We start from the raw sequence: 23,268 nt of genomic DNA, 5'->3' as shown, positions 1-23,268 counted from the left end.
TTAAAGCAAAGATTCCACAACTAAATACTGTTTGGCAAAGACTGCACAGGAACATAACCTGGAAAACATGCTCAGTGCTCTTTGGGGGCAGTGGGTCCCGCCCAGCCCTTCCCCAGCTCTTGGTTGAGACTCCTCCCAGTGACTGGGTGGCGTTTCAGACCAATCGGATCAGGATTATTCCCACTGGAGATCTGGGTTAGGATAGCACTGGGCCCAACAGTACTTCCTTCTGCTAACAAATGAGATTGTTCCATTCCCAGATGAAGGGGGGCTTACAGCAAATTTCCCATTTGACTCCCACAGGTGCAGGGTGATGCAGGTGCCCACCCTGTGCTGAGCATGGAGGCAAAGAAGAGGCAGGGAGGTGCCTCTCAGCAGAAGGGCAATCCAGAGCAGGCCAACTCTGACGTGGTGCAAGAAGTTCTACTCTAACACGGGAGGACAAGCCCGTGGAAGGAGGAAGAAACACCATCGTGTTTTATTCTTTCAGATACATCTTAGCATTTCTGTATGGCCATTCCTAGCCAAATGAACACTGACAGCCAGGCCGAGGAATATCCCCACCATGGAGAGACCCACAGAAAGACAGAGATCAAACTAAAACGTTTAAGAACCTCTTCATGTTTCTTCTCGCTTTGCTGAGCTGCTCCTATAATTGCTTTTAAATCCTTTTGTGACTCTCCTTACGTATCATTTCTAATTGCTAATGGTTTTGTCTGTTTCTTGATTAAGACTTGTGTTTCTGCAGACTTCTGGACAAGATGGGCTGGGAGAACGAGGGCTGGTAATGCTGCATTCAAAAAAACCATTTGCAGCAAGGTAGAAGGACAAGAAAATGTGTGGCAGCCTTGGGAAACAAGGTGTTCACCATTCGCCACTCCAAACCTTGAAGAATCGCAGCCAGAGAAAAAGCTAAAGTTGATGAATTAAAAGAGGCCACCTGTTGCTAACCTGGACCCCTCCAGAAGGGAGAAAGCATTAACGAGTGACCCAGCTGGCTGGGAGGTGAGAGGTGGAAGTAACGCTGGCCAAGTATTATTGGGAGCCCGCCGAACACCTCCACAACAGCGTGGGGTCCAGCGGCTATTCCTTGTCCCATAGCTATTCAAAGCCAAGACCCAGGTATGAGGCACCCCCTCCCACCCCAGAGGGAACCCGTCCTCTGTGTGTCTCACTATGCCCTCATCTCTGGCCCCACCACCGGCTGGATCTTGAATTGGCATCTCCCACCCCCATCCGTGCCAGTCCTTTTAACCCATTCCCATCTCTGAACAAACCTGATCCAATTGTTCTTGACAGTTCTTTGTCAGAAAAGAAAATCACCAGACACATGAAAACATGTCACCGCTCAGAAAAAGGGTACCATTCTCCTAAGGACTCCAAGGAGTTACTTCCATCCTAAATAGAATCACCCATAAAAATAAATTCTGAAGAAGTCTGATGTGTGAACTCAGGAAGATTTGAGAGACCCGGCGTATTGGAAATTGGAAGAATCAATTGTGAAAATTGAGCAAACTGAGATCAAGGAAACTGACCATTAGGGAACAACCGGGACTTTTAGAGTCAAAATTCAACACAGAACAGAGGCAGGAAATAGCAGCTTATGGACTGGAGAAAGTGAACGAGGACAAAGACAAGCTCAAGAAAGTAGTACTGGAGGAAAAGACAGATTTAAAAAAGAGAGGGAAGACAAGAAATACAGAAGACTATCTCAGTCAGCATCAGGTGTTCCCGCAAAGACAGAGATCGATCATTTCTTAGACTATAAAAACAAAAAGCAGAAGAGGTAAACCAACCTAAGAGGCTGTAACTTGAAAAGCAAAAGATTAAATGGATAAATCTGTGACAAACAGAATAAAGGAAAGAAACAAATGCAAGTGAGCTGGACAGTCTCCCCCACCTCCCCTCCCCCAGTGAGACCCACTTTCTACCCCTTTCCATCTGCCCTGTGCAGCCAGCAAACCTCTGTGGGCTGCTTCACCCATGTTTGGCCGAAGGGAGGCACTGGCAGGGTGAACGGAGGGAAGGATGGGCGGATTTATCCCCCTGACCCCACCTTGCCTGCTGCACATCAGCTGGGACAGATCTCAACCTCTGGGGTCTCCTAGCTGCAGCCCTGCCAGGTTCTGGTGACACAGCTCCAGCCCCTGCCTCTTCAGGTCAGGGGTGGGAATGGATCCTGAGGGTGCCAGCCGCTGGCTGCCTTGCCATTCCTGTCTTTATCACCCCTGTTGAACATGCCATTTATTTCCTGCTGGGACCCTGGCCACCTCAAACAAAGTAAGGGCTGATATCCAGAATTTATAAAGAACTCAAACAGATTTACAAGAAAAAAACAGACAAGCCCATTCAAAAATGGGCAAAGGATATGAACAGACACTTTACAAAAGAAGACATACATGAGGCCAGCAAACATATGAAAAAATGCTCATCATCACTGGTCATCAGAGAAATGCAAATCAAAACTACATTGAGATACCATCTCACGCCAGTTAGAATGGCGATCATTAAAAAATCTGGAGACAAAAGATGCTGGAGAGGATGTGGAGAAATAGGAACACTTTTACACTGCTGGTGGGAGTGTAAATTAGTTCAACCATTGTGGAAGACAGTGTGGCAATTCCTCAAGGACCTAGAAATAGAAATTCCATTTGACCCAGCAATTCCAGTACTGGGTATATACCCAAAGGACTATAAATCATTCTACTATAAGGACACATGCACACAAATGTTCATTGCAGCACTGTTTACAATAGCAAAGACCTGGAATCAATCCAAATGCCCATTGATGATAGACTGGACAGGGAAAACGTGGCACATATACACCATGGAATATTATGCAGCCATCAAAAATGATGAGTTCGTGTCCTTTGTAGGGACATGGATGAACCTGGAGAACATCATTCTCAGCAAACTGACACAAGAACAGAAAATCAAATACTCCATATTCTCACTCATAGGCGGTTGATGAACAATGAGAACACATAGACACAGGGAGAGGAGCACTACATACTGGGGTCTATTGGGGGGAATAGGGGAGGGACAGTGCGGGGGGAGTTGGGGAGAGATAGCATGGGGAGAAATGCCAGATATGGGTGAAGGGGAGGAAGGCAGCAAATCACACAGCCACGTGTGTACCTATGCAACTATCTTGCATGTTCTTCACATGTACCCAAAACCTAAAATGCAATTAAAAAAAAAAATGAGAAAACGAAGATGACCGCAATAAAAGAGAAACCTTACAATTATAAAAATTATGCATGATTGCTTGCCAGAAATTTTGAAAATCTCAACAAATAGATTGTTCTCTGAAAATTGTGTATAATTTAACAAGTGAATGGGAGGTAACAGAAAACAAGACTAACTCAGTTCTAAAGAAGAAGTTTAAGTAAATAATAAAGAAATACCTCAGGCCGGGTGCAGCAGCTCACACCTGTAATCCCAGCACTTTGGGAGGTGGAGGTAGGTGGATCACCTGAGGTCAGGAGTTGGAGACCAACCTGACCTACATTTTTTTGTTGTTAAGAAATGGTGAAACACCATTTCTTAAAAACAAAAAAAAAATTATCTCTATAAATGGGCTTGATAAGAAGCAGCTTTACCAATTTTTTAAGTATTTCAAAAGTCAGATAATTATGCTACATAGATGACTCCATAATATTTTGTAAAACATACATGACTCTTAAAACCATAACATAACCAAAATCATGTAACGCAATCTCACCTATGAACACATATATAAAAATCCTCAAAAAGTTTCAGAGTATGACAAAAAAGTATTGTATCAAGAATGGTTCATTGTAATCATGCAAAATGGTTTACTATATGTAAACCAAATATAAATATATAAAATAAAGCTATTTTACCAGTAAATGAAATAAGGGATGTAATATAATCATCACATAGATATTAAAGAGGCATTTGATCAAAATTACTCAGTCCTTCAGAACTCTTTCTGAAACTAGAAAAGACTACTTCTTCTTGGATGTGACAAACAGCAACAGTTACCTTTCATCAAGTGGTCACTGGGTGCCAGAGGCTATCCCTTACCCTTCCCAGGTGGCCCATGGTGATTCTCACAATACTTCTCCTTGAGGTAGATGTTTTCTATTCCCAATATTCCCCACCGCAGTATTTTAGAAATATTGGCCCCTGCCATAAGTTATGAAATCTGAATAAGTGTTATAAGTATTTGGAAAGAACACCACAAAATGCCACTAATTTATAGATGACATGAGAGTCAAACAAGAACATTCCAGAAAAATAACCAAAAAACAATTTGAAATAATGAGGAGTAAAGCGACAGAATAAAGGATGAATTTATAAAATCTGTAACTTCCCAGTTACCTCGAAACGTAGGGGAAACGGTGTTCCCAACAGTAATAAGAGTATAAAATAATCAGAAGAAATTATAACAAGAATTATGCAGAATCTCTATGAAGAAAATGATAAAATTTAAAATAACAGAGATCTATTGTTAAGAAGACTGAATATTACTAAAATGTCAATTTACACCAGCTTTCTTATGGATTTTGTGCAATTCCAATCGAAGTCCCAGTGGTAGTTGTCTCCTACTTGACGGTATTATTAGCTGGTTCACCTGGAACAATAGATATGAAAATCACCTAAAATAAAATATTTTCTAAAATTAGGTGGTATGTTTGGTATGATATTGGTGAGAGAAAAGCAAATATACGTGGAACGGAGTAGAAACACAAAGAAAGATATGGCTTAAAATATGATCAAAGAGGAGCCCCAAAGGATAAAGGAATGTTATTCAATAAGAGCTTTTGGGAAAGAAGATTAGTTGAGAAACACACACATACATCTTTTTTCTTCTTCTTTTTTGAGGCAGAGTCTTGCTTTGTTGCTCAGGCTGGAGTGCAGTGGCACGATCTTGGCTCACTGCAACCTCTGCCTCCCGGGTTCAAGAAATTCTCCCACCTCAGCCTCCCAGGTAGCTGGGACTACAGGCACACACCACCATGCCCAGCTAATTTTTTTTCTTTTTTTTGGATTTTTAGTGGCGACAGGGTTTTACCATGCTGGCCAGGCTAGTCTCGAACTCCTGACCACAGATGATCTGCCCGCCTTGGCCTCCCAAAGTGCTGGGATTACAGGCATGAGCCACTGCATGCGGCCTAAATCTTTATCCTACATCATATATTAAATTAATTCCAGAGAGATTAAATGGTTCAAGGTAAAACAAAATAAAAAACCTGTAACTGCTTTATTTGTTTTTACCAAGTACTGTGCTAAAAACTTGATCCACATTTTTCATCCAAGCCACCCCACAACATTACGACACAGGTATTCTTAGCCCTGGTTTTCAAATGAGGAACCAGGGCCCAGCAGAATGAGATAAACGGCTGGATCCTTAGCCCAAGTCTACCTCTATCCTAACCCTCCTGGTCTCACAGAAGAAGAAACAAAGGGGTTTGTGTGCAAAGGGATTCTCTGCATTGAAAAGGGAAGGAAGAAAAAAAAGGAAAAGACTGATAGACTTCACTGTATAAAATGTATAATCCCTGAACGTCGAAAAAGTCATAAAACTCCGAGGAAATCACAATGAAATATTTGCAACAAGTGATCTAAACAGCTCGTGCAAGTAGATAGCAGAAAAACGACAGCTTCAGTAGAAAAACGGCAATGAGAATTGAACAGACCATTCACGAAAGAGGGATTATGAAGGTCAGTAACTCCATCAAATAAGCTCAACGTGACCACAATCAAATGCAAATCAAAATGGACATTCACCACCTTCACCGTGCAATGCAATGTGTTTTGAAATGAAAATACTCAGAATAGGGAGGTTAGACTGAGGTGAGCACCCTCTTGTACAGTTTATTGGTGCATATATGGAACAGAACTTCTGGAAAGCAATGTATCATTCTGTATCAAAAGCCTTACAAACAATCCTGTCCCTCGATCTAATAATTCCACTCCTGGGAATCTGTAACCAGACATGTGAATAATATTTCTGCACAAAGACCTTCATCAATCATATTCATAACAACAAAACATTGTTAACTTAAATATCTGACAATAGAAGAATCTTTTCATAAAGTATGGTCCACGATGTCATAGAATCCTGTACGTCCATTAAATGTGACCATTAGGAAGAAATTCTAACTAAATGGGAAAATGCTAATGCTGCTGGAAATCTCAGACTAAAATTATACCCATGCATGTAATACATGTATACACAAAATGGAAATTACATACATATGGGAGGGAGAGAGAAAAAAGATACACCAGCAAATTAACTATGTTTATGCTGGCATCAGTGATGGGTGGTTACTTTTCTGCTTTTTGCTTTGTACTTTCTGTGCTTTGTATAAATAGCATTTTTTAAAGTTACTCTAAAGAACAGGACGTCGCTGTTTATCAGATCTATTCATTTCTCCATTGCCTCTGACAGCTGTGTACTCCGGCAAGCCTCTCTGCTCTGGGGAGTGTCCCAGCTGATCCCTTGGGACCAGCACTCCATGGGGTTGTTTATAATAAGCATTGAACCCAAACTGTTAGGGGTCTGCATTTGTTAATATGGTGCTTTTCTAATTAATGGGGACAATGGGGCCGGGCGCGGTGGCTCAAGCCTGTAATCCCAGCACTTTGGGAGGCCGAGGTGGGTGGATCACGAGGTCAAGAGATCGAGACCATCCTGGTCAACATGGTGAAACCCTGTCTCTACTAAAAATACAAAAACTTAGCTGGGCATGGTGGCGCGTGCCTGTAATCCCAGCTACTCAGGAGGCTGAGGCAGGAGAATTGCCTGAACCCAGGAGGCGGAGGTTGCGGTGAGCAGAGATGGCGCCATTGCACTCCAGCCTGGGTAACGAGCGAAACTCCATCTCAAAAAAAAATGGGGACAATGGGAGCGTGAAGTGAGCAGGGGAGAGAATCTGGTCCCCACGTGCTGCCGCAGCCCTCAAGCCTGAGTCCCCCACTCATGGCACATGCTGTGCTACTTCCATTGTCCTCAGCCCCAGGACTCCAGTCCCCTCTGCACTAATCCCCTCAATTGAAGCCAGAACTAGTAGTTTCAGATGGCTGCCTTTCTTCCTGACATCGTGTTCACTGCCCCTGGTTTCACTCCGCATGCCTCCGTGCCCCTTCCCTTCCCCCTGCCGGCTTCCCAGCTCCCAGCCCTGGTCTCAGCAGCCCCTGGAAGCAGGTAGGGGCTCAGTCCTCTTTCTGCTTCCATCTCTCTGAGTGCTTCCTCTGAAGGAGCCTCAAGTGACAGCTCAGCATCCTCCGGAAGCCTCCAGGAAGTTTCCGAAGTGACCCTCTGCCCCAGTTCTCCCCTCTCCTCTGTGTGCTATGTTCTTCACAGATGGGCCCCATACTCCTCTGCTTCTGAGATGTCACTAGTCACTTTTAGCCCATAAAGTCTAATTGCCAGCATGATTTTTTTTTTTTTTTTTTTTTGAGACAGAGTCTTGTTCTGTCGCCCAGGCTGGAGGGCAGTGGCATGATCTCAGCTTACCGCAACTTTCACCTCCCAGGTTCAAGCAATTCTCCTGCCTTAGCCTCCCAAGTAGCTGGGATTACAGGTGCCTGCCACCATGCCCAGATAATTTTTTTGTACTTTTAGTAGAGATGGGGTTTTACTATGTTTGCCAGGCTGGTCTCAAACTCCTGACCTGTCATCTGCCCGCCTTAGCCTCCCAAAGTGCTGGAATTACAAGCGTGAGCCACTGCACCCAGCCACCAGCATGATTTTTATGTGTGCAAAGCATTCGGTGGGTGCTTACCACATGCCTGGCCTCGGGCTGTAAATGTCACTCCCATCTTCCCATTTTATCCTCTCCATAACCCAATGAAACAACGAAAAGACAAACAACTCAGTTTTCTAAATGTACAAAGGATCTAAATTGACATTTCTCCAAATACAAATGGCCGATAAGCATGAGGACAGAGGTTCAGCATCATGAGCCATTAGAGAAATGCAAGTTAAAACCACAATAAGATGTCACTTCACACCCACTAGAATGGCTATAATAAAAAAGATATTAAAAAGTGCTGGTAGGGAAGTGGAGACACTGGAACCCTCAGACATTGCGGTTAGGAATGCAAAATGGTGGATCCATCAACAAAAACAGTTGAGCAGTTCCTCAAAGTGTTAGACTTAAATGACCCAGCAATTCTGCTCCTAGATATATACCCAAAAATATTGAAAATATGTTTGCACAAAACTTTGTATATGAATATTCATCACAGCTTTATTCATTATAGCCCAAAAGTGGAAACAAGCCAAGTATCTATCAACTGATGATAAACAAAATGTGGTCCATTCAGTACAGTGGCTCATTAGTCAGCCGTAGAGAGAAATGATTCACGCTGCAACACAGATGAAGCTTGAGAGCATTATGCTAAGTGAAAGAAGTTAGCCCCAAAGTCCACATGTTGTATGTTTCCAGTTATGAAACATCTGGAAAAGATAAATCTGTAGACAAAAAGTCATTTAGTTGTTGCCAGGGGTTGGGTGGAGAGGGAAGAGGGAGTGATGGCTATGGGTACGGGGCTTAGACAGTGGTATTGGTTTCACAACACTGTGAATGTTCCAAAAACAGGATAAAGAATTGTACACCAGGCCAGGCACGGTGGCTTATACCTGAATTCCCAGCGCTTTGGGAGGCTAAGGCAGGCAGATCACCTGAGGTCAGGAGATCAAGACCAGCATGTTCAACATGGTAAAACCTCATCTCTACTAAAAATACAAAAATTAGCTGGATGTGGTGGCAGACGTCTGTAATTCCAGCTATCTGGGAGGCTGAGGCAGGAGGATTGCTTGAACCTGGCAGGCAGAGATTATAGTAAGCCGAGACCTCTCCATTGCATTCCAGCCTGGGCAACAAGAGTGAGACTCCATCTCAAAAAATAATAATAATAATAATTAGCTGGGTATGGTGGTGTATGCCTGTAATCCCAGCTACTCAGGAGGCTGAGACAGGAGAATCACTTGAACCCGGAAGGTGGAGGTTGCAGTGAACAGAGATCACGCCCCTGCACTCCAGCCCGGGCAACAGCGCAAGACTCCATCTCGAGAAAAGAAAAAATTAAGAATTATACACCATAGAAAGGGTGATTGTACAGAATATAAATTATACCTTAATTTGAAAAAATAACCCAATGAGTGGGCTTTGCCCTTGTCATTCTCATTCCACCCAGGAAGATGCTGGGTTGACACAGGAAGGTTAGCATTTTGCAAATGCAGCACACCAGAGCCAGCCAACTACAGAGCCTTGCTCCTCAAGACTGCATAACATGGCATGAATGACAGAGGGAAGGGCAGAGCTCCTCTCACTCCATGTCTGGAGTAGGGAGAACGGCCTGGGTGGGAGGACCACATCTCATCATGACGAAAGGGTTCACGTGCAGGGAGATGGCACCAGCGGATTGAGAAGCGCTGGTGTGAGGCTGCATGCAGTGGTTCACACCTATAATGCTCACACTTCAGGAGACCGGGGTGGGAGAACCACTTGACTCCAGGAGTTGGGGGCCAGCCTGGGCAACATAGCAAAATCCTGTTTCTACATAAAAAAGATTAGCCAGGCTTGGTGACTTTCACCTTGAATCCCAGCCACTCAGGAAGCTGAGGCAGGAGGATCTCTTGATCAGGAGCCGAGGCTGATCAAACAAGGCTGCAGTGAGCTGTGATTGCGCTACTGCACTCCAGCCTGAGCAACAGAGCGAGACTCTGTCTCAAAAAAAAAAGGCCAGATGCGGTGGCTGTAATTCCCACACTTTGGGAGGCTGAAGCAGGTGGATCATGAGGTCAGAAGTTCAAGACATGTCTGGCCAACATGGTGAAACCCCCTCTCTACTGAAAATACAAAAATTAGCTGGGCATGGTGGCACTTGCCTGTGATCCCAGCTACACAGGAGGCTGAGGCAGGAGAATCACTTGAATTCTGGAGGCGGAGGTTGCAGTGAGCCGAGATCAAGTCATTGCACTCCAGCCTGGGCAACACAGTGAGACTCTCAAAAAAAAAAAAAAAAAGAAAGAAAAGAAAAAAAATGATAAAAAGAAAAGAGAAAGGCCAGGCACAGCAGTGGCTCATGCCTGTAATCTCAGCACTTTGGAAAGCCAAGGAGGGCAGATCACCTGAGGTTAGGCGTTTGAGACCAGCCTCGCCAACATGGCGAAACCCTATCTTTGCTAAAAATATTTTTAAAAACATTAGCCAGGTGTGGTGGCGGGTGCCTGTAATCCCAGCTGCTCCAGAGGCTGAGGCAGGAGAATCGCTTGAACTCAGGAGGCAGAGGTTGCAGTGAGCCAATATCACACCACTGCACTCCAGCCTGAGCGATAGAGCAAGACTCCATCAAAAAAAAAAAAAAAAAAAAAAAAAGCAGTGCTGATTGTGCTCATGAATTGATGAATTTAACCTACCAGGTAGACAAACGTTCAAAGCACCAAAGCTGGAGCCTATCCCTAAACCTGAAAGGACTTTTCTGGGAGGCTGACCACAGGCACAGAAAACCTGGAGCAACTCCATTTCCACTCGCTCGTCTGCATCACGTCACAGAGAAGATACAGTGAGTGAGTGAAGTACACAGGCCTTTAAGGGCACCTCATCCCTTCTTTCTAACTGTGCAGAAAGAAAACTCGGCACAGTTAGCCTTGGAGAAAGCCCCTTGGCCTGCTTTCTGGTGTGAACCAGATGTCAGTAGCTCTGGCTACTGCCTGGGTCAGCATTTTTTCCCACTGACTGTCAATATCAGATATGAAAAATAGTGCCTTGTTCCATTTGCACAAAAATAATTAACAGTGTATATTTTATTGAAGCGTTGAAAGAGGACTGGAGAAAGGGAGACTTAGCCACCTGCTCACACCACACCTTTACACCTCTGTTGGACTCTCTGGGGTTAGGAGTTCCGCCCTCCCAAGTCCCTTCTCTGTGGTTCCATCACCAGGAGTTCCCTCTTGGGGCTTTGACCCACCCCACAGAGACCGCCCTGTGGGCTCTCCTCTGTTTCTCACTTCCAAGAAGAGCATGTGGCCAGTGTGGTGGCTCACGCCTGTAATCCCAGAGCTTTGGGAGGCCGAGGCGGGTAGGTCATGAGGTCAGGAGTTCAAGACCAGGCTGGCCAACATGGTGAAACCCCATCTCTACTAAAAATACAAAAATTAGCTGGGCACAGGTGGCTGCCTGTAATCCCAGCTACTCAGGAGGCTGAGGCAGAGAATTGCTTGAACCTGGGAGGCAGAGGTTACAGTGAGCCGAGATCACAGCCCACTGCACAGAGTGAGACACCCTCTCAAAAAAAAAAAAAAAAAAAAAAAAGCATGTGTGCAAGTCCTGGCCCTGTTATTCATTAGTCCTGTAAACTAGGCCTGTTCCATAAACTTCTCTGTGCCTCAGTTTCCCCATCTGTAAAGTGGGGTTAATAGGACTTCCTTTGAAGGTCTTTGTGAACATCAAATGAACCAATACTAGCCTAGTATGGTGCCAGGCACACAGCTCTTCGGAAGTTGCCTGCTGTTATCAGGCAGAGCAGGTTGGTAACAACCTTCTGTTAGCAGAGCAAGGTTTAGGGTCTGCTCTGTTTGACAAAAGTCCCCCCAGAGCAGGCACTCCACATGTGCGGAAGAAACTGTGCGACAAGCTCCTGGAGGTCAACAGACAGGCTTCTCGGGCTTTCCCCTCTTTCCTGTGGTACAGGCAAAGTCCCCGAGTCCAGGACTGTTCGGTGCACTGTCTACACTGCCCCTGGGAAGAGGTGAGCCAGAGCCTGCCATGGTGCCTGGCTGGCTGGTGGAAGGCCACATGTGGAGGGAGACCAAAACCACACTTTCAGCTGTGGCCGGACCAGGCACTGGTTTCTGAGCCAAAGGCAGCCACGTGCCTTTGCCTCTCCCATGAGGGAAACACCCTCTCTCTGGAGTGGTTGGGTGGGAACGCCACCCTCCTGGCAGCTCCAGGCTGGATGGCAGCCAGCTGAGCTGGCCACACCAGACCCACTCCCAGGGCCCCAGCTACTCCTACAGACAGGGCAGGCTGTATCCTGACATTGGGCCTGTGATCAGCTTTGCATTGCAGATTGTGCAAGGGGATCCCAGCTCAGCCGACCCACGGACGCTTGCATTGACTGACCCCATTCCCAAGGCATCTCTTCTCTGCATCCTAAGGTCTGCCAGGTGTGCTGGCCACTGCATGGCAGGAGGGCATGAACCTGACAGCTCTTAACGTCTCACAACCACGATGTACCCAACGTCCCCCTCAAGGCACCCATAGATTCCCCACTCCCCCTGGAGCAGGGCCAACTCTGCCAGGGGATTTGAGAGGGGACCAGGTGGAGTTGACATAGGCCCTGCTTAGAAGAGGCCCCGGCTGCAAGACGGCAGAGTTGGACTCAAACCATGCAGCTCTCTGCCGGGGTCTTCCCACTACAACTCTCCGTTTCCTGAGATGGAGACCCATACTCCCTGCCAAGCAGAGTTTTCCAAGCTGCTGAGGTGAGATCAAAGCTTTCCTGCCCAGTGGTAGGTGACGGGGCTGACCTCTCTCTCTCTCGAGGAAATGCAGCGTTTGCTGGGTGTGGGCAGAATGCGCACTCCTAAGTCACGTGAGTGGCACTGAATTGCAGCCCTGTGTTTTGATGTCCAACCTCCACCCACGGCCATTTACATAGTCAAATCCTGTCCTCTTTCCTGAGCACAACGGCCCCTCCCTTCTGAGGCTGCTCTCAGTTCCCGGGGCACCCAACACACCTGCCCAAAGCATCAGGTGGAGACTCGGCTGTTGTCCCCTTGCCTGCCAGAGGGGGCCTGGGAGGAAGCGCTGCTGGGGCTCAGGCAGGATGAGGTCGGGGAACTTGGGGATCTGAGTGGCCACGGGGCGAGTATACTTTTCTCTGCCCAGTGGACTTTGCTAGGGCAGGAGAGTGAGAGTGTGGCTTCCTTCTACAGTCACGTCTAGAGCAGGGTGGCTCCATGGCCCTGCCCCATCAGCTGCACTTCTTGGGGTCCCTGAGGCTTGATAGGCTTCCAGGCTGGGGGACAAAGCCTGCTCCCTCTGGAGCTGCCGGCGCAGCCCTCAGCCTGGGACTGCCTACTGCCTGCCTTTGCCGTCAGGCCACGGCCATGCTGCGGGGAACAGAGAAAACTAACAGTGGTGGGGTTTGTTTTTCGAGAAGTTCAATCTCTTTGCCTTAAATGCCTTTTTTTTTTTTCTAATATGCCCTTCCTGCCTTTTTTGGTGTAAAGGCGGCTTTCTTTCATGAAATGAGGTGTTGCAAGATGACAGGCCGTTATCATTCCTTTAGTTAGTTTTAGGCCACGTGAAGCCTCGCAGGCGCGCAGCAAGTCTGCAGGCACAGGGTGGCCCACAGCCGCCAGTGGAGCCTGGCCTTGCAGCAGGGGCCTGCTCCCCTCCCTGAGCAGGGGAGAAAGGGGAACCCTGAGCCCAGGGCTTGTCTGGCCAAGGGGTGGAGCTCCTGGCATTTGCAGCCCAGCAGCCTCCGGATGGGAGGTTGCCAGGCTTCAGCTAAGAGGACAGCAGACATCTGTGGGCACCACAGGTCCCTCCCTAAGGAGCAGTCGCTGCTCACCCATCATGGATCTGAGAGTAACTCAGTACAGACAAGGTTTCAGAGAGAAGAGGTGGAGGAAGGAATATGGAAGCTGGCCTGGATCCCAGCAGTTTGCCCCCAGCCAGCATGTGAACAAAGACCTCAGGCTCTGCTCTCTGTCTACTCCCAAAAAGCCAGGGTTGTGGCACCAGAGCTTCTCCAAGCCCTCTCCAGCTCTGGCTGTGCCTCACTCTGACCCTAGATATTAAGATGCTCACAGCGTGGAGTCAGAGAGACCCATGTCCTGTATCTGTAACCTGAGCAACCACAGAACCTGGTCGGAGAGCGGCGGTGAAGGTTAACGAGATACCGTTCCAGATGCCCTCTGCTCAGCCAACACCAAGCAGCCAGGACAACTTCCCACTGGGCCTGGAGAGAAATCCAAGTAATCCACATGGGCAGGGTGGAGTCAGACTGGGCTTGCAGATGCCTAAAAGAATCTCCCTGCCACTTCTAAGGCCCCGGCAGCAGCAGGTCCCCAATGGGGAAGTCTAGGCAGCCTGGGCCTGTGTTCCTTCCCCTGAGGTTTGAGACGGGGGCACAGGAAACCAGTCTTCAGAGGTGGGGCTGCAGACTGCCAGCACAGGCCAGCAGCCAGCTGTGAGCGGGGCTGCTTTGCAGTGCCCCAGCCGACCCCGTATACACTCTGGCTCCCCTTGCTTCCGCCTCTAACCCCCCAAGGCTACATGCATGCCCCACTGGACTGGGGGCAGGAGAGGTTGGGCAACACAGGCTGCTGGTCTCAGCTGCAGCCTCGGGGGCAGACGGCCGTGGCTTTGACTGCTGTCACTCAACCCACCAGGTCCTCAGATTCCTCATCTGCAAAGTAGGCCTTTTAAAGAACCTGCATTTTAGGTTGTGGTGAGGATGAAATGGGCCAACAAATGCTTAGCACAGCGGGTCCCAGCTGTGAGTCAGTGTTCAAAACACGTCTGGGTTCACTGCCCACTTCCCCTCCTGCCTGGAGCAGGGCAAGACCCTGGCTGCTCTGCGGAGCACTTCTGCTAGCCCAGGGATGTTACCTGGGATGTCCAGGCGGACACACCCTTCCCCTGACTACGCTCTGGCACTGCCGAGGCCCCAGTAGAATGAATGGACCAAGAGCTGCCGGGCAAGGGTGTCCTTCAGACACTGGACAGGACGGGGGTTCTAGAAAGGAACCTTCAGCAAGTGGCTGGTTCCTTCATGTCAGCACAGCTGGCACATTCAGAAACATCCCCAACCGGGCAGTGGAAGGAGTTGATGGTGACAGAGACCCAAACTGAGGGGGTGAGGGGTGGGCAGCGGTCACAGCTGAGTGCTCAGGAGAGACAGAAGAGGTTGCTCGCTACTGGTAATGGTGGCTTCCTCTGCTCTCAGGCCCCCGAAAGCAGCTTCTGAGTGAAAGTCCTTTCTTGATTAAACCCACCCTGTAATCTTGGGTCGCCAAACAGCAGCTTCCTCCATGGGCCCAAAGCCTGGGTGCTCCAGGAAGGGTCCCTCTGGCCACCTCTGCTCTTCTCAGGGTTTCTGAGCTGGGCGTCTTTGAACTGCTCTAACACACCCACCTCCAAAGAGCCGTGAGCTTCCTCCTAGCTCAAAGAGCCAGACCCTCTTCTCTCGGTCCTCAGACCCCAAGGAAGCCCCAGGCACCACACAGCTCACGGGAAGCTGGGGTGTCAGATCAGGCCTCAGAGTGGCTCTGACAGCTCCCAGGCTGCAAAAACTGCCATGAGACCAGGTCCCTGAACTCCAAGGTCAAGGTCTAAGGCCAGGGTCTGTGGCAGGGTGGCGGGGAAGTGTGCATGTCAGGTCACTCTGTCCTGTGTGACAGGAGAACAACCCATCCCACTCTGGGCCCTTCGAAGCCCCTCCGTCACCTCTGTGCCCGGGGAAGGAGCAGGTTGTACTCACAGCACGCAGAGGGCATATGCCCGGGAGATGGACTCGCTGGCACGCACGAGGAAGCTCCCGTCCTTGCCAGTCCTGGAGAGCAGCTCCTCCGCCTTGGAGCGGGTGATGTTGCCGTGGTTCCAGCAGGGGACCATGGCGGGCGCGGGGCTCCTAGGCCGGGCCGGCCGGCACCCCCAGGACCCACCCGCCAGCAAAGGGAGCCGAGGCCCCTCCACTGCAACCTGCCTCCTGTTGCCTCTCAGTGGCCTCGGCTGCTGCCACCAGCTTAACTGACTGACTTCCTGTTTCAGGCGTTCAGCGAGGGAAAGGAAACTGAGCTGCGGAGAACTTCCTCATTACAGACACCAAGCAAGCGCGCGCGAGAGACACAGACACAGAGACGGGGGCGAGGGGGGGCGCTCTGGCCGTCCACCGTCTACCACGCCCCGCCACGGCAGCCGCGGCTCTCACGCCGGCTCTCTCCTTCCCGGAAACAGGTCACAGCCCACAGCTAAAGTGTCCAGGAGCAGCTGAAGTCCCGCTGGGCAGAACGATTGGCTGCGGAGACGCAGGAGAGTCGTGGCCGGCTTAGGAAGAAGCGTGGCCTAGCAGGTGTGGGTGGGCCAGAGGACGACCACGTTGGATGCCACGCCCTGGACAGGCCTCCTGAGCCTTCTGCCCTCCGCCAGGGCTTTTCAAGGCCAACCCGGAATCCCCAAAACACCCAAGGGGACACAGCTTTTCAACTGGGACTACGGCCTGCCCAGGACAGAGCAAACTTGAGGGGGCGGGGCATAGTGGAGCCCTGCCCCGCCCCCTCAGAGGCACGGAGCTGCCGCCGGAGGCTGGGAGGCCTTGGGTGCCACCAGCCAAGGGCTCCGAGGTCCAGGTGATGGCTCTGTGACCCCACTACCCTCATTCCCAGGGGCATGGCAGCACAGCTCTGATCCCTGAAGTCTGGCTTGGAGACACACAAAGGGAGCTTGGAGGGGACGTGGACTGTTTACAGCGGGAACAGGCTGGGTTTTCCCCTGGGCGTCTCCAGAAGGCCGAGGAAGCAGGCTCTGAGAGGAGACCACCACAGCGCCACAGGGCGGGCTGGCCACCTGGCCAAGGACGACACTGGCTCCTGAGTCCTGCATCTCAGCAGTCCAGGTGGCCAGTGGGACTGCGCCTCCTCCAAGGCTGGGCATGGCCACGTTCGCCCACTGCTCAAAGGGGAGCTGCCTCTCCAGGGACTGCCATCCAGGACCAGCAATTTCTGAGGGCTCCGTGGTAGACACCCATCCCTCAGCCCCCAGACCTGGACACCCTCCATCCTTGGGTCAGGTCTACCAAAGGCGAAGGGGCACGTGTTGACCTGCTGCACAAGGCTTGCCCCGCACATCCCTTGCCCTCCGGGACAGGATAGCAGACCCCGTCCAGGAGGGGGCACCAGCCGGAGGGCACCACCACATTCAAGCTGTGAGAACCTGGTCACATTTCTTCTCTCTCTCGGCTTCCATTTCCTCTTTTCTAACTTGAAGGGCGTAGCTTGTAAAGGAGCTCACATGTGCCAAGGGGCTTGACATGAGTCACACTGACAGTCATCCCAGAACAGGGGCCCCGGCACCTCCCACCTGTATCGACACGCATGGCAGGCGGGTCTGTGGGGCAGACAAAGCACTCCCACTCAAGAACCTCTGGCCAGGCCTAGAGCCGGGCGTGGATACAGTGGTGATGGGAGCCGGCCTCCACACTCCGCGCCTCCCAGAGCATGCCACCTCTGCAGCAGCCCAGCATGGACGCCTCTCATTCCCCACCTGCACCTTCGCTCCACACCTGTCTACCCACTCCTTCTGGAGTCATCTCCTATGCTCCCACACACCCTTCTCGCTTCCCTGCTGGCCTCCACCAACATCCATGAACCCCGAACCACGCCACCAGGAGGATCCATTCACAATACTGGTCCCTTCATGCCTCCAGCCACTCATCTCTAGAGACCCCTACCATGCTAAGACTGCTCTACTTAGAAAGCTTCCCCCTGCCCTCAGCCCCTGTCTCTCACACCTCTCTTCCCATGGCCCTTGCCATTCCTCCCAGCAAGATTCCTGGCACACACAACGCATGGGCACAATTCACTAATTTGTAAGGCCCACCCCATCTTTGCTTCCTCTTCCACCCAATGGCCTGACCTATCCAGCATGGACAGCTGCCTTGTCTCCCACCCTTCTGCCCCCCATATTCAGGAAATCCCAGTATCTAGATCAGGGCTGCCCTTTCGGTGGATGGATTTCTTTGTAGGGCTGCAGTCAATATAAATAATTTAAACATATTACAAAATTCACGAACTCATGTGAGGGACAGTGACTCACATGAAGACTTCAAATAATGGCAAGAGAGTGGCCAGGGGCAATGGCTCACACCAGAAATCCCAGCACTTTGGGAAACTGAGGCAGGTGGCTCACCTGAGGTGAAACCCTGTCTCTACTAAAAATAATAATTTAAACAAACAGCCAGGTGTGGTGGCTCACGTCTGTAATCGCGGCTACTCAGGAGGCTGAGGCACGAAAATTGCTTGAACCTGGGAGGTGGAGGTTGCAGTGAGCCAAGATCGTGCAACTGCATTCCAGCCTGGGTGACAGAGCAAGACTCTGTCTCAAAATAATAATAATAATAATAATAATGGCTAGAGAGGCAGTAATTACGTGCATACTCAATGTCCTATCAGTGCACCTGAAGAGTCCTCATGCTGCCCCCATCTTCTCTCCCATGCCAGTCCAGTAATCACCTCCTCACCTCCTTGTGCCTGTTTTTGTCAAATGCACCATTCCTGACTGATTTGGGATCTTGCACGGAGAGATGAAGGTACTACTCACAATGCCTCCGCTGCTTGGAGGGGGACACCATAAACCTTCTGGCTCCTGCATTTCCCTGACCCCATTTATCTGCTGCTGGCGGCCTCATTACTGGTGATGTCGCTCCATTCCTGCGCAGCCCAAGACTTCAGCTTCCAGTGATTTTCTTCCAGGGCTGTTTCTTTGCTTGGTAAATAACCACAATGCATGTCCTGCCCAGAGCAGGCAAGAAAATGTTCACAGTCAGTCATCTTCTTGTCATGTTAAATTTACTGTTCCGGGCTGGGCACAGTGGCTCACACCTGTAATCCCAGCACTTTGGGAGGCTGAGGCAGGCAGATCACCTTAGGTCAGGAGTTCGAGACCAGCCTGGCCAACATGGTAAAACGCCGTCTCTACTAAAAATACAAGAATTAGCTGGGCATGGTAGCTCACGCCTGTAGTCCCAGCTACTCCTGAGGCTGAGGCAGGAGAATCACTTGAACCCAGGAGGCGGAGGTTGTGGTGAGCAGAGATCGTGCCATTGTACTTCAGCCTGGGTGACAAAGCCACACTCCATCTCAAAAAAAAAAAAAAAAAAAAAGGTACTGTTTCAGATTTTATAGCGTAAATGTAGAGCCACGCATCTTCCAGCCATATTCTCTTGAATGTGTTAGGTCATAATCATTGCATTCCTACCTTGGGGTCCTGCTTGGTGATGACTGTACCCTTGCCCTCCACACACAAGAGCAGCCCCTCTCTCCAGGGATGTCTGCCTGCATCTGGCATGGCAGGATCCATGTGGAGAGCTCAGCATCACCCCATGAGTGGGGGGTGGGAGATGATGCTGACGGGAAGAGCCCATGGCTATATGGGTGTCATGGAGCAATGTTCTCGAAAGCCATTGGAGGAGGCGGCTACCTGACAGCTGGACAGGAGCCTCCAGAAGGGATGAGGGACTGCCAGCTGCTGCTGGCAGGGGTGAGGAGGCCCAGGCCACCTGCCACTATCCTTGTGTCCTCAGTGCTCAGCGTCACTCAAAGGATAGAGCTGCTCCCCAGGCTGCACCCAGGAGGCACACTCAGCCACAGGGCCCCAGAACAATTGCATAGGTGTGAATCAATGCATTCCTTGGAGCATCTGGTCAGCCTCACCCATGGGGCAGAGGCTTGGAAAGCAGCTGAGGGGAAGAAGTGGGGTGAGGTCTCACTCATATGAGCGTAGGTCCAGACTGAGGCACCTGCCCAAAGGCATTACCAGTCCTGGCAAGCCCCAGGCCCCATCAGGGGACTTGAACAATTTCTGAGAAAACAGGGCAGCGAGAAGCATCAGGGTGGTCTGGCAGGCACCTGGTCATGGGCACTCAGTCAACTCTAGAAGCTCCAGGAAGAACAGACAGGCCTCAGCGTTGAAGAGGAGAGCTGACATGGCAGGGCCAAGGCGTAGGAACCATTCTGCTTTGGAAGCCTTGAGTAGGGGCAGGTCACAGGAAGGTCTGAGTCTCAGGACAGGGCAGGCTGGGAGAGAGGGACTATGGAAACACCACAACGTTTCTTGTCCAGGGGTCCTTCCAACGTGTAAAAGAAACATAATGGATGGTCTGAGAAGGGGCTGGGCCAGGAGAGGGGAGGCAGAGGTTTATACACACCACACACACACACACTACATTATACATATTGTGTATATTATACATTATGTATGTACTATATACCTACTATACAATGTTAGTAGATATACAATAAATGTAAGTGTTTGTCACTGTACTTCCCTTCCCCTCCTGTGTTCATCAAAGCCCTTTAGTACGCCCCAGCGCTCCCACTCCCCACCAGCTTGGGGAGATGGATAGATGTCACTCACTGCTTGGGGTGCAGAGAGTGAAAGTGTTCACTCACCGGTGCCAAAAGCAAAGGAAACAGTGATGGTTAATTTTATGTCAACTTGGCTGGGCCACAGGACCCAGATATTTGGTCAACATTATTCTAGATGTCTCTCTGAAAGTATCTTTTAGCTGACATGAACATTTACATCAGTAGACTGAGTAAAGCAGTTCCTGTGTGTAGGTCTCATCCAATCAGCTGAAGGTCTTCATAGAAAAAGACTGACTTCCCCCAAAGACAGAATTTGCCAGTAGATTGCTTATGGACTCAAGCCACAGTGTCAAGACCCTCTTCCCTGGGTCTCCAGCCTGCCAGCCACTCTACAGACTTTAGCCTCAATCATCCAATGAGCCAATTCTTATCTATCTATCTATCTATCTATCTATCTATCTATCCATCCATCCATCTATTTATCTATGTAGCCATCCATCTATCTATCCATCCATCCATCCATGTAGTCATCCATCTATCTATGTAGCCATCCATCTATCCATCCATCCATCTATGTAGCCACCTATCCATCCATCCATCTATCTATGTAGCCATCTATCTATCCATCCATCCATCTATCTGTGTAGCCATCTATCTATCCATCCATCTATCTATGTAGCCATCTATCTATCCATCCATCCATGTAGCCATCCATCTATCCATCCATCCATCTATGTAGCCATCTATCTATCCATCCATCCATCTATGTAGCCATCTATCTATCTATCCATCCATCTATCTATGTAGCCATCTATCTATCCATCCATCCATCTATGTAGCCATCTATCTATCCATCCATCCATCTATGTAGCCATCTATCTATCCATCCATCCATGTAGCCATCTATCTATCCATCCATCCATCTATGTAGCCATCTATCTATCCATCCATCCATCTATGTAGCCATCTATCTATCCATCCATCCATCTATGTAGCCATCTATCTATCCATCCATCCATCTATGTAGCCATCTATCTATCTATCCATCCATCTATCTATGTAGCCATCTATCCATCCATCCATCTATCTATGTAGCCATCTACCTATCCATCCATCCATCTATCTATGTAGTCATTCATCTATCCATCCATCCATCCATCTATGTAGCCATCTATCTATCTATCCATCCATCCATCTATCTATGTAGCCATCTACCTATCCATTTATCCATCTATCTATGTAGTCATTCATCTATCCATCCATCCATCCATCCATCCATATATGTAGCCATCTATCTATCCATCTATGTAGCCATTCATCTATCTATGTAGCCATTCATCTATCTATGTATCTATCTATGTATCTATGCATCTATGTATCTATCTACCTATCTATCTATCATCTATCTATCTATCTATCTATCTATCTATCTATCTATCTATCTATCTTCTTCTCTGAAGAACCCTGATTAATAGAAGGGCAAATACTTGACTGTCAAGTTAGAAAGTTGCTCACTGGCTGGCATAATCAGTAGTGAACTTCCCTCACCCTCAGACCTGATAATAGGACATGCTTGGCTGGAGAAGGGAGCAGTCACTCACAGGGAGCCTCCTGGGATCAAGCACCACTGTTCCCTTTCCAGGGAACCCAGGGCAGGTGGGTCATCCCCCGGGCTCCTGTTTTCTGTCATGGGAGAAGACCAGCAGGGAAAACCAGTCAAAAGCAGGAGCCAGCACCTTGTTCACAGCTTGTTAAGAAGGATGAATGCTCTCCTCTGTCCTGAGAATTTACCCTGCCCACATTGGCCCCCCCCAAATCAAAGACCAAGGTCACTTACTGAGATGGTGGGAGAGGAAGGCAAGTCCCAGCCCTTGTCTAGGATGAAGGGAGACCATCCCACTGGAGATGCCTGGCGGAGCTGGAACACTCCCAAACCTAGCAGATCATGCCTCCTGATGGTCTGCCAGGAAAAGGATTTCTTCTCATCCAGCTCTCTCTCTCCCCACCCAGCCTTTCTCTCTCCCCCCGCTTCTCTCTCTCCATTCCTCTGTCTCCACAGTTATCGTTGGAGTTCTGTCAGGATATCAGGCTCCACTGGCCTGCCTTTCCATTTTCCATTTCCAGTTCCATTTCTGCTACTGGCATCTTGACCTCTCCAGGTCCACCCAGGCCCCTGCGAGCACACATTTCATTCAGATTTGCAAAGCTAGTTGCCACAGTCCTCTGAATCTCTGACTGACCTTGCCAGAGCCATCCATCTATGTGGCCCCATGGCTTCCTGGAGCCTGGTGCATCCCCAGCAATGGGAAGGTGTGGTCTCAAATCAGAGCATCCTCCACACCCCATTCCCTGTTCTGTGCCTGTGATAGCTCCGTGTTAGTACTGTAAGTCAGACTCTGAATTAGACACACAGGAGCAAGGTTGGGGTTCAAATCTCAGCTTTATCATGAATATTTAGCATCTCTGGATCGGTTTGCCTCTCTGTAAAGGGATAGTGACACTCTGTTGAAGAATGTCCATGAAGTTATGTAACATTCCTGGCACCAGATAGGTGCTCACGACGAGGCGGGTCTCCCAGGGGGCCCCCTGACCAGTGCCTGCAGGGCAGAGCTTCTGTGGGCTCCAGTGGGCAGCTGGCATCATTGACCTTCGGCCACTGGTTTAACAACCCAGTTCTAGAAGAGCTCTTTACCTGCGCCTTGTGACTCCTGGCCAGCAGGTGGTGCTGCACTCTGCCCACACCTGCCCCCACTCCCCCCCAACCCCACCTGCCCCATACCACCCCGCCACAACCTTTCCCCCACCCCTTTTTCCCAGGGACCAGAGCCAGGAACACCACTGTCAGGCACAGGGGTGACTCCCAAGGGGTCCTAGGGTCCATGGAGTCCATGATTGTACTCAAGGACATCTGTGAATACTGAAGGCCTGGCAGCAGGCATCTCCTCTTTCACTGAAGATGCTGGAAAATCAAATGGGCCTGAACAAAAACAAAGAAAATCAGGATTGACTTTGGGAAGAATTGGGTAAGAGGCAACCATGTGCGAAAAGCCAACATGTGTCTCTTGTCAAGATTCTTAAGGACAGAGGAAAATATTCATAATACAACGTTAGTGAAAAAACAAATCCAGGCCAGGCGCGGTGGCTCACGCCCTTAATCCCAGCACTTTGGGAGGCTGAGGCAGACAGATCAC

At 49.5% G+C, this 23,268-nt stretch overlaps 1 protein-coding gene across 1 annotated transcript in view; it reads right to left on the bottom strand.

Moving 5' to 3' along the window:
- The window catches only part of INPP5D (inositol polyphosphate-5-phosphatase D), a 147,407-nt gene extending 131,658 nt beyond the window's left edge, over positions 1-15,749 (bottom strand). The window contains exon 1 of the mRNA XM_035306081.3: positions 15,475-15,749. Within this exon, the coding sequence (XP_035161972.1) occupies positions 15,475-15,608 (134 nt within the window). The 5' untranslated portion in view covers positions 15,609-15,749. The remainder of the gene's footprint in view (positions 1-15,474) is intronic.
- Positions 15,750-23,268: the final 7,519 nt, after the last annotated feature.

The sequence above is a fragment of the Callithrix jacchus genome, chromosome 6 (genome assembly GCF_049354715.1).
Source record: "Callithrix jacchus isolate 240 chromosome 6, calJac240_pri, whole genome shotgun sequence".
In the NCBI taxonomy this organism is placed as follows: Eukaryota; Metazoa; Chordata; class Mammalia; order Primates; family Cebidae; genus Callithrix; species Callithrix jacchus.
Note: the sequence above shows the minus strand (reverse complement) of the source record. Positions and strands in the feature narration are given on the sequence as shown.